Source organism: Bos mutus, chromosome 9 (genome assembly GCF_027580195.1).
Source record: "Bos mutus isolate GX-2022 chromosome 9, NWIPB_WYAK_1.1, whole genome shotgun sequence".
Taxonomy (NCBI): domain Eukaryota; kingdom Metazoa; phylum Chordata; class Mammalia; order Artiodactyla; family Bovidae; genus Bos; species Bos mutus.
The window spans coordinates 9932646-9945185 of record NC_091625.1 but is presented as its reverse complement, the minus strand read 5'-3'; the positions used below and the strand labels follow the sequence as shown (position 1 = coordinate 9945185).

The window sequence follows — 12540 nt, the reverse complement described above, 5'->3', positions numbered from 1 at the left end:
CAGTGTCTCTAACAGTGAAGCCATACAAGAACAAACATGCCCAGAAAACAGATCAAAGCCACAGACTACTAATCAGAACAAACTGAAAGCCATAAATACAAGATAACAAAGAATATATAAATGAGTCCAAAGACACATGATGTTATTAAAGAGCAACTAAATCGGAAATCAGAAACACACAGAATTAAAACAATAACTCAGGAAAGAATTAGAAGTTTTTTAAAAATTCAAAACTGGATATCAAATTAAATAGATGATCAAAACAAATAAACACAGCAAGTAATGGTACAACTCTGGACAGGCAAAAGAAGAAAAAAAGAAAACTTAATGCAAGTAAAAAGTAATGAAAAGTATCTAAGAGAAAGTGACAAATATTAGTGTCAGGCAATGAAGACCTAAATACAGGTAAGAGGGTCAATGAAACAGGAAACTCAAACAAGGAAACAGGATACTAAAAACTTCATTTTTAAAAAGTCACTGGAATAAAAAAAAATTTTGAATGTCACTGAAATAAAAACTTTGAAACTACATGCTAAAAGAACATATCACATGCAGGCATTTCCTGTCTAAAAGAAATCTCCTATGTTTCAAGACAGAGACAGGTCAAACATTGAAGTACTAAAAAAGATAGATCACGCAACCATCTAGCAAAAGAGAGCTGCAGTGGCTCCAGGCAAACAAGACATCTAATCACCACTGTGACACAGGAAATGAGCCAGTTACAGGGTTTTACATTTTCTGATAGCCTTACTAAAAAAAAAAAAAAAAAAAAAGAAAAACAGGTACAATTAGTGTTAATAATGTCTTATTTAATGCATCTTTCTCCCCTGCAGAGCTCCCAGGAAAACGTAATAACTGATTTCACCTGCATCTGAAGACTTAAAGTGGTGTCACAATGTCATTTTTTTTGCAATGAACTGACAATTTAATTACTCACTAACAGCTAAGACCAGGCCCAGAGAAAGGGCCTGTATCGATCTGATACATTCTTGGATTCTGTCCCAGTAAAACCAACCTGTACAACCTCATGATTCAAGTAAAACTTAAGGTTCAGCTGTCCACAATACTCTAGTTCCAGGTTTCCATTTTATTAAAGACTGAAGAGGGAGCTCAGAGCAGACTGGTTTTATCAACTGCAAGTCATTTTATTTCACAAAATCAATACCCTTTCAAGGAATAAAATTTATTATAACTTCATCCAAAACATACTATGTCAGAAAGTCGAAGAAGAGAAAACCTCCTCAGTGTGCTCACCCACTTCCACCCTAGCCACTATCACGTCCCACCTCTGAAATCGTGTACACACCTATTTTACCACTGCAGATGCACACAACATGACCACAACATGAGAAGTGCCTGTCGTTTCAGTTGTCGTTCCAGCTTCAAAGAAGTAGTTAAAGTAACTATCAAGCCCCTTTTGCCTATTCTCTCTGATTTGGCCAGATTAGGAATGCAAGCTGAGCTGACAGAACACAGTAAAGCTTACTGATGAAGATCAACAGAAATCCACGATTTTCGCTTCCTTAGGGAAAATCCTTTTCTAAGAAAAACCAAAAATTTAAATGAAGACAAGCAGGTTAATGTTATGACATAAATTAAACTAAAGGCTGCACAAGTTACCTTACTGTAGGTTTCTTTGGGAATGACAAGGTTATCAGAGAAATCTCTATGCATTTAGCTGGTGATTTTCTCCTTATGAAAGAAAATAAGAAGAGCAAAAAAGTTTATCCAAAACATTTTTAGAACCTGTCTTTTTGACTTAACCCAAGAATCCTGTCATATTCTTTTGAATTATTGGAGATTTCAGAAAAGTCTTATCCTTTAGGGTAGAATTTGACTCTTGGAAAAAGTTGAATCACATCTGTTATCGTGATTTTGAACTGCTGTGGCAACCAAAGAAGATTTGAGCATACCACCCAAGAATCCCCAAAATGGAAGAGACTTCAGTCACTGAAACTGCTCCTCACCTGCCATCCAAGGCTTGAACCCCACCTACATCTCCAAGTGCACATCCGGCCCAGTGATGGCGAGCTCACTGTTCTCCAAAGGCGATTCTTTTCAGTTTGGAACAGTCTGAACTCTGAAAAGTACTGCCTTCTAGTTTCAGCATGTATCACCTTGGAACCCCATACACACTAGCTTAAGTCAGAATTCCTATGGCGGCTATATTTTTGGAACTTTACAAGTATAAAGGAACACAGGGAGAAAAGGACAACAAATGGAAAGCAACAGAAGCAATGAAAAAACTAAGAACTGATGGGAAACAAAGGCACAGGAAAGAAAGCCAGTCCAGACAACCAGATGACCGTTTGCATTTTAGATGTATCACGCGGCAGGTAAACAGACACCTACCAATCTTAACATTTCTAAGTGTACACATTAACTCCTATGACTGTGGCCAAAGTTTCCCATATTGAAACACTGAAACAGTTTAATAAATCCTTTTTTCCTGTTTCTGTATAAAACACCTAGGCTTCATTGATAGTGTTAAAGAACAACGGTTAATGATATTCTGCTCTGTATTCTACTCAAATGTATCATGTTATCTAGCAAAAAAAAACTCCATGCCTGGTTGTATCTATTCCTTTCTCTTAAAGTCTATCATAGTATTAGCAGCTGGCTTTCTTTGTTTTATGAAAAGCATTTTTCACAAAGCAACAAGATTTTTAATTATTTCACAAGAGTTCTTGAAACACAAATATGAATAGATGATGTACAGCCATGCTGAAATTCCAGTGCCATGGAATCAACCTATCGGGCTAACTCCAGCCTCACCAAACATACTTGGAAAAATTACCAATTACCACGCTAAGGATATTCACATTGAAAAAGACCCTGATGCTGAGAAAGACTGAAGGCAGGAGAAGGGAACGACAGAGGCGGAGATTGCTGCATGGCATCACCGACTCAATGGACATGAGTTTGAGCAGGCTCTGGGAGTTGGTGGTGGACGGGGAGGCCTGGTGTGTTGCAGTCCATGGGGTCACAAAGAGTGGGACACAACTGAGCGACTGAACTGAAGCTGAACTGAAGGATATCCAAGGTTTCTTAAGTTGTGATAAATTCATGAATACCAAAGGTTTCAAACAGAAAATCTAAAAGAACTGACACTTTAAAGAGGTCACTACTAGAAAGAGGGGAAAATCATCTGCACAGAAAAATAACAACTGAACCCATGAGAGTAACTGAGTTTTCCCTTGGAGCAAGACAAACGAGCAAAAAGGCTGAAGGCAAAACTGCATAAAGTCTCCAAAAGGAGGGAAAAGCAGAAAAAAAGTTTTAAAAAAAGAGAAAAACACAGCGACTAAATAATGAAACAAAACAGAGGATGAGGGATAGTAACTGTAGATTCTCTTACACGAAAAAGCTTCAAGAAGGCAGTGAGGAGTGTCAGGGAAGCAGGGACCATGTGGGTGGCATGGACATGGCCACGAGCGTTAACTGCGCTCTTTATGAGCACAGAGCCAGCAGAGGGGCGGAGTAAAGACGAGTCAGCAGAGGCCAGTCGGGTAGAGGAGTGAGACAGCAGGGAGAGACGCTGCTCAAGAAATCCAGCTGCTGCAAGAAGGTCAGGGCTGCCCCTGGAGGACAGTGGCTGGCACTGTGAACAGTCGGTGAACACTCGCAGGTGAACAAGTGAGTGAACCAGCATCGTGGGGTTGAGGGCCGTCTGTCGAGGGTCAAAGGGTACAAAGCAAACTTTTGTGGAGGCAGGGGGCAAGACAGCAGATTTCAAAGAGGAGGAAAGCATTTAAAGATGCCTCCAATGAATATAACTTCTTTAATTAGGTAGAAAAGCAGAAAGGAAGCTGAGAATGGAAACAAAGGCAGAGCAACTAGCACCAGTACCTTCCCCCACTCTGCGCCTAGAACAATAGAGCCAGCTGCTCAAGTCAGAGCAGAGATGGCTAGAGGAGGATGGACAGAAAGCGAGAGCGAGGAAAGCCTCTGTTCTTCTGATGCAAGAGTAAACAATGATGTGAGGAGAGCTCAGTTCAAAGACCTCTCCCTCTGGGCCAAAGTGTGGTCAAAGCCATAGCACAAAGGGGCAAGGTATAAAGACACGGAAGGAAAGTGCCTACAGAACGCTGAAGGCAAGCGTACCGAGCCTAAGAAGACTGGACGTATCTGATAAATGAATACACTGCAGTCGTGTGTGCTTGGTGTTCCACCCTGCAAAATGCCAAGTACTGACACCTTATCAACAAACGTCACCAGTAAGTCCGAAACAAAGAACTTGTGAGAGAATATTACTATAACACTTACAGATTATAAAGTATGAAAAATGTTACCAAAAGTTACCACGAAAAGTGGTCTAAAGTTACCAATAAAAACACCAAATGCATGGAGTATACTTTCCAATGCAGACAAAGTCTCACTAGGGATGTTTTATTAGGCAGCACAATTTACACAACTCTCTACAAAGTGAGCAAAGAAACTTTATTCTTTTCTAATCCTCATTTCTTTTTTTTAATTGTATTTTTTAATGAAAGTACAGTTGATTTACAGTGTTATTTTCTGGTACACAGCAAAATGAGTGACTCAGTTACACACACACACACACACAAACACACATTCTTTTTCATATTCTTTTCCATTGTGGTTTCTTACAGGATATTGAGTATAGTGTTATACTAGGGCCTTGCTGTTTAGTGTATTCTTCATTTTAATTCCTTCAATACAGACAATGAAAAATGAATAATTAAGAATTTTTAAATAATGAGGGGAAAAGGTAATCAAGACTTCGGATTAATGAACCAGTACAAAACTAAAAAGAATACTTTATAAATACGATGGCTTTTATTTTATAACACATTGATCCTTTCCAAAAATTTGAGAAGTACCCAAAAATAAACCCAAGATCAAAGACATTTCATCTATGAACCACCATTCAAAACAATTTATTATTATAATTTAAGGTGAATAACTATTTCCACACTAAGTTTTGGTAGATAAATTATTTTCTTTTAAAAGTAAGCATACAGCAATTCTAACACAGCTATGATAGATGCCCTAAAAACTGACTCCCACAGACACTACATATATGATGGATATATAATATCAGATCCTCGAACTCCACCATTTTAGGTAAAGGACCTGAGAATCCACAGATTTCAATATGTGAAGGGGTCCTGGACCAGTCCCCAAGGACACAGGTGAACGACTGTATAGACCTTTCCCGAGGTACATAAAACTCACTTTTATCTGTATTTGCTCCGTAATTATACCTCATTTTTTATATACTTTTTTTTTAATTAAAAAAAAAAAAAAGCCAAAGTTGGATTAAGATCCCATAGGCCATAGGGCAGCGGCCAAAGGAAAAAAAAGAGACTGGAAAGATCCTCCAAGCAGCAATATTGAGGATCTTGCACAGCGAACAAAACAGACTAATCCTACTAGTAACTGACTAGCCAGCGTGACGGGAGTGTTCAAGATGTGCCAGTCTGAAAAGAGCACAATACCATAAATCAACTATGCTTCAATACCCAGTGAGCCCACCAGTGTTACAAACATTTTGCCCGTATCACCCATATTACCGCACAGCCCCGCCAGAGGGCACTGGGACGGCCTGCCCTCAGACACAGGCACTGCGGCACCTGAGGCAAGGCGCCCTGCCAGGACTGCCCCGCGCTACCCGGAGTCTGACTCCACAGAAAGCCTTCTCAGTCACCTTGTTCTATGGCCTCTCAGGAACCAGCTGCCTTAAAACAAAGCTTGCGCTCCTCAGTATGGAGCCTCGGGGTCTTTGCCAACCACTTTCTTTTTCAGCACACAGCAGTCCAGAACTGATTTTAAAGAACAACTCTGGCTCTGCCTGCAAGCACTGACAAGGCCCACACAAGAATACCAGCGGGCTCACCTGTTCTTGTGACTAGGCTGACCCACCCTTCTTTTCTTTAAAGTGAGCCTCACTGTCTTCTCAACTTGACTTCGCAGGCATGCACTCTAACCTCACCCTCCTCAACTGCAGGAGGCGCCCCGAGGCTTATGAAGACACAGCACGTCCCTATGAGAAGTACTCGTCAAAGGTCTGGCATTCAAAAACAGTAATTCTTATTTGAAGAAGCTGACATACAAATAAGTGTTCAAATATAACTTCAAAGACTGTACACTACTTAGTAACTGCTTTCAAGATCCTTACATATTTAGTAAACAGTATCTTGCTTTATAACATATCCCCCAGAAAACCAGTAAACTACAGTGCTCTGGTTGGGAAGTTATGCCCTAAACTACTAGAAAAGAACAGCTGTCCACCTCAAAGAACCTGCTACTCAGCTCCTTTCAACAGCCTAGTTGAAATAAATAATATTTCTGGAGAATTTTAGTGTCTAGAGATTCCATGTTTTCTCCTTGGTTTGAAATGAACCATTAAAAAGGCAACACATTTGGTCTTGAGTGTTCTGCATCTTCACAACCATTACAAACTCAAGTGACATTTTCAAGCTACACTTCATGTTCTCTTGATGACAACTTAAGAAACAATCTCATGAAAATCTGTAACCATAGTTACTACAGAGATGTTACTAAGAAAACTGCCTTAAAATGAAATGTTCAAAAAGCTCTGCTTCCTTAAGTAAATTTTCTCAAGGATCTTGAAAAGACAGTTTCATATTTCCTTTTATATTCTAGCCAACAAAAAGTTAAAAAACTAACCTAAGACTAATTAATTATGCTTGACTTTATGGCCTGAAGATCTCTATTCTATTTTTTTCCTTTGAGTATTTTTGAGGTTTAGTTTTTTAATATTTAAATTTTTGCTACATCTAGTATTTACTTTGGTATAAATGTCTTCAGTATAGAAGCTGTACTTTCTTTAACCAAGTCTATATACATTTTTTTAATGATCACTCTCTCCCAGCATTCTATTCTTTCTACCCTTACTTCACATATCCATGTCAATTTGTGTGTTATATTTATTTTATGATTGTGAGGTATATGTGTGTATCCCTGAGGTTCAACTACATACACTTGTATGTTTATGTTTCATGCTGACTATAAGTAATTTGAAAAGGGCATAAGAAAAAGACATGCAATTTCACTGTGAACTATAAATATAACCAGTAGAAATAATCATTTTTACATTAGCAATTAACCTAAAGGATTAGAAAGTATGATTTTGAAAATTTAATACTGTCACTGGAAAAATGGCAAGTCCTTAAAAGTATAAATTTATCTCTAAAAAACTGAACCGCTCCAAACAAGCGCAGTCACGAGAAGAACACTGGCTAAATGGGCTGTCTTCCAGCTCCTGTGACTTGTCTGAGAGTGGAGAACACCCACTCCTGCACAGAAGGAAGCCGTTCCTTCCCCTTCGCGCTGCAGACAGGCGGTCTGCTCTTCGTCTTTACTCAGGCGCCCTCTACTGACTGCAAAGCAAAACAGACTACGGAATTACACCCGAAATCTCATCAGCACAGGAAAAGAATTTTTTTTTTAAATACTTCAAAATCAACATTTTAGAAAACTACATTAAAAACTGACTTTACTACAGAACCAAGAAAAAATAAACATCTGTGAACTGACAGTCCAAGTCAACGCTCAAATTTTATTTGTGGCATACACCATATTTCAATATACTACTGTACGCTGTTAATCCTTAGATGCAAGAAGGAGTAAAGCTCTTAAATCTATTTTAAATAATTTCTCTGTAGGGTAATGTTTACCTGGATCTGTTCTGGTGTCCATTGGTCTAGGTTGACTGACTTGACCCTGGATATATGAACCCCAAGATTCCTATGGATGCCAGCACATCTGATGCAAATAAACACACCAATATTCCAGGAAGCCCATCGAGGACCTGATTACAGAGAAGAAACAAAGAAAAGCTAGCATTAAAAACTAAAAAAATATCATAACAGCATATAAGAAGCATTCTGGTTCTTTATACAATCATAACGAAGGGCTACAGAATTCACGGGCTCCAATTTTCAAATGGCACAGCAGCAGCTCGCTAAGAAGACTTGTCTTGGTTGTGCTGCTACTGCTGCTGCTAAGTCGCTTCAGTCGTGTCCGACTCTGTGCGACCCCATAGACGGCAGCCCACCAGGCTCCCCTGTCCCTGGGATTCTCCAGGCAAGGACACTGGAGTGGGTTGCCATTTCCTTCTCCAATGCAGGAAAGTGAAAAATGAAAGGGAAGTCGCTCAGTCGTGTCCGATTAGCGACCCCATGGACTGCAGCCCACCAGGCTCCTCCATCCATGGGATTTTCCAGGCAAGAGTACTGGAGTGGGGTGCCGTTGCCTTCTCTGTTGGTTGTGCTAAAAGGCTATAAATCAACCTTCAACCTTCAAGAACTTTAAGGAGTTTACTAATTTTGCCTTCCTAGGAACTTCCCCCAAAATCTAAGAATTTAAAACTACTTTATGTGAACAGTTTTTTCACTAGCATATTTGATTCAGGAGTAGTAACAGCCCACAGTAAAGGTAAGTCCTTTATTAAATGTTTAGGGTATTGTTTAAAAGACCACCAACAAGTAAAAATCAAAGAGGTTTTTTAAAATGAAACAGAAATTAGTAAAAAAAAAAAAAAAAAAAAAACAGACAATGAACCTAAATAGAAAAATGGACAAAAAAGACACAAATGGGTAATTCACAGAAAAAGAAATGTATGGCCAACAAACACATAAAAATATGTACTCTCTCACTGGTAACTGGGGGGAAATGCCCTTTAAAACTACAATAACTTCTACTTTGTAATCAACACCTTGAGGAGGGGAACATTTTTATCAATTAATACCATTAATAATTATAAGACTAAAAAAGGACTGCCTCAAGAAGTCTTTTATCAACATGAATAAATCCCAGATATAACCCTGAGATTAAGAAGTTACAGATGAACTGAGGTGTGTTACAAAATGTTAAGTCTTTGGGTCAAAAAACTGATTCAAACACCATAGAGAAACTCACCTAAATATGTAAGATACAAGCCTTAGCTGTACTATTCTTCTAGTACTACTAGCTGTACCTCTGACTGTACTACTTCTTGATAATTTTAAATCTTCTTATGATTATCTTCACATACTGCTCGTACAATTAAAGTAAAATGGAAAATAAAAGTAATATCTGGAAATTATATCAAATATTCAGAAGCTCATATATAAGATTTCTCTAAATGACTTGATTATGAAAAATACAGTAAGAGATATTAATAAAAATCAAGCTTTTTAAAAAATTTAGGGTTTTTTTCTGTTTAAGTACATACTTTTTATCTAAAGATGAGAATCTACAAAATAACACCAAGGCTAAAAATTTTAATGTAGTTAACACTAAACACATTCTCCAAAAATTCCTTAGGGGAGAGGTTATGTGTATACATTTTATGTCAAAATATCTTGCTTTTAAATTTGAGAAATGACACCTATAAACAGACAAACATCTGGGACATGCTCTATTTAAGACTCTATTCGACTACCAACCGTGTCAAAATAAGTTAGCAGTCAAAAGACCACTACTGTCCATGTGCTCAGCCACTTCTGAGCTGCACAGATTACACTGGACCTAGTAACAGAGCTGTAAGGTTCTCATCTGTTCAAAGGAGTTAGAATGGTTGCCCTCAATACTTAGGTGAGATGTGTACGGAAAATATTTTTAAAGTTTTAAAGCACTACTTAACGCAAGTTACTGCCATGTTAAGAAATCCTGATGATCAAAATATGACACTTTTTTCCCTCTAGAGAAGTTCCTATATTGGTCTGTAAAACAACTGTATCTTAACTTTCCTCAAAAGTAACTCCTATAAAGGCAGTGGGTCCAGAGCATGATGAGAAAATAGAAATCTTCAACAGACTCCAAGAAGGGCTTCATTTTTGTGAAAACAGAATGATTTCCCTGTGAATAATCTGCCAGAATTTCAGCCAAATACAAATGGAAACCTTTAGCACGATTTCCTAATGTGGATGCTATGACTGAAAGAACTTGCATAATACGATGCGACTCTCTATGCAGGTACAAAACTGCAGTACCCAATACAGTGGTGCATTTTTATAACAACAAAAGAAAGGGATTCAAATGCATAAAAGCCTTATGCAAGAATAATGCTAGCAGTAATATGAAAAAAAGGCTATATTACTATTGAGCAAAAGCTAGATATAATTAAATGTTAGATGGTATTTAAATCTTATTAATTTAAGGCTATAAAAACCATTTTATTGATTCCTACAAGAAAGAAAAAAAAAACAAACCTGGTTATCATTTATGGGAAACTTTAGCCCCAATCATTTTTTACATATTGAAATAATAATGTAATTTTGTCAATGAATCTTTCTTTAGAACATAAACTATCATAACTGAACAATATAATCAAGAACCCCTAAAAATACTTTAAAAGTCTAACCAAAGTTACAAACGGAACATGCACTCTATAAAATTAGCCCTGTAAATTTACCTAAAATTGCCTTGATAAAATAGTAGTTGCTTAACATGGCAGTCATTCAATTATCAAAATGAAATCCTTCTTTTCATTCACCAAACAAGCTTCCCCAGTGGCTTAGTGGTGAAGAATCCACCTGCCAATGCAGGAGGTGCAGGCTCAATTCCTGGGTTGGGAAGATACCCCCAGAGAAGGAAATGGCAACCCACTCCAGTCTTTTTGACTGGAAATCCTCATGGACAGAGGAGCCTGGAGGGCTACAGTCCACTGGGTCACAAAGAGTCGGACACAACTTAGCGACTGAACAACAACAAATTCAATGAGTACTTACCAATTCTGTGCCAACTAAATGCTTTAAAAGACCACTGACACAATGATAAAAGGCTAAGTTCTCACAGTCAGGAGACGATACCAATTTAAATAGATGCAACCATTTTTTTTTAAATTGGTCAAATCTAGTCAGATGACTAAACCCTTCCAACCAACAATCTACTCATAAACACACAAAACATAAACACATGTGCTTACACATATGTTTCTCAATTTATGCATGTTTATTTTAAACAATATGACATGTCTATGTACACAGAGAAATTCACACATACACAACACACCCTTTAGCAATATTTTAAACAGTAGGTCACAACTCATTAATTTAATCTCAACCAGAATTTATTTTTAGAAGGAAAATGGTGTAAGTGCATCAGATGAAGAGTAAATATAACTTTGTTAAAACCTTTAAAAAATCAGTAATATACATATATATGTACAGACACACATACACACAAAAATCAGGTCACATTATAAAATGCTGTTTCTCTGGACCGGAGTCAAGCAAGGCTGAAAAACACTACAAAGAAACTCATACATATACTCAAGAAGCTGCGTAACCAGAGTATTTACAGTAGCATGATTTCTGAAAAGATTGACAACTTAAATGTTCACCAGTACGATTATCTCCATACCACAGAAAATTATACAACAATGAAAATGAACAGACTGCACGTAACATATCAACGTGGTTAAATGGGACATTTGTAATCAATTTTAGCACAAGGTGATATATATAAAGGCTTCTCTGGTGGCTCAGAGGGTAAAGAATCTGCCGGCAACACAGGAAATCCAGGTTCGATCCCTGGGTCGGGAAGATTCCGTGGAGAAGGGGCTACACGCTCCGGCATCCTTCAGGGGCTACATGCTCCGGCATTCTTCAGGGGCAAGGAGACAAGGCTATGGGAAGGCAAGCAGGTCTCACAGAGGGGGCCAATCTTGAAACAAAGCTTAAACGCTGGCCGGAGCCACTGACACAGAGTACGCCAAGACACGTCTCAGCAAAGGCTGAAGAAGGTGAGGGTGGTCAGGGAGTCTGGCAGAGCAGAGGGCAGGGTGTCAGGGAATTGGGGACCTTTCAGGAGCTGACAGAGGAGCCATATAAACGCGACAACGGAGGGGCCGACCCCAGCCCCCACGGAGAAGACCTCAGTCCTCGTCCAAGTGCACCTGGCCTTCCCTGCTTTTGCACATGTTGCCACCTCTGCCCCTAATGCTTCCTGCAGGCTGTGAGGTGCCAGGCTCGCTCCGTCACATGCCGCCTGCTCTGGGTGACTTTGGTGACCCCTCCAGCCATAGCTGCCTCCCCCGGCTACTCTCCATCACTCATACATAACAGGACAGTCTCCTCTGAAGTCTACGTAAAAATCTAAGGTAAACAAAAAGACAGATACAGGCAAACACAAATAGATGAACAGCTGGAGGGTCTAATTATTTCAGCAGCTAAGTTTCAAAACAAGAAAAGTTAAAGAACTGCAGCGTCAGTTTCAGATCAGTGTCTCTCAAACTCTAAGGCGCGTGCATGTCGTGGGGGACACAATGGAATCTGGTGGCCCCGGACAGTGCCTGCGACTCTGCAACCTGACAAGCAACCCGAGACACCAGTGCTGCCATTCACAGGCCACAGGGACAACAGCAAGATCCAGACTACTTTTTGTATAAAATGTCTCATAGATAAAACAGTCCTTTTTCTTGCTGAGAGGATCTGCATTTGCTCACATGTGTTCTGTCCCTTTCCTCTTCCCATTTTATGCTTTATCTTGTGTCTTTTCATCTTGTGATTCTGTTACTAAACTGAAGAAGCTATAGTTATTTTTACTGCTTTCTTTTCCTTTAAGCTT

General features: G+C 38.9%; 1 protein-coding gene across 5 annotated transcripts in view; it reads right to left on the bottom strand.

Moving 5' to 3' along the window:
- The window catches only part of SMAP1 (small ArfGAP 1), a 189784-nt gene that overhangs the window by 111390 nt on the left and 65854 nt on the right, over positions 1-12540 (bottom strand). For 4 of the 5 annotated variants that reach the window (XM_070376177.1, XM_070376179.1, XM_070376181.1 and 1 more), the window contains exon 2: positions 7665-7798. The exons of the other annotated variant lie outside the window; for it this stretch is intronic. In XM_070376177.1, the coding sequence (XP_070232278.1) occupies positions 7665-7798 (134 nt within the window). The remainder of the gene's footprint in view (positions 1-7664; positions 7799-12540) is intronic. 5 annotated transcript variants of the gene reach the window in all.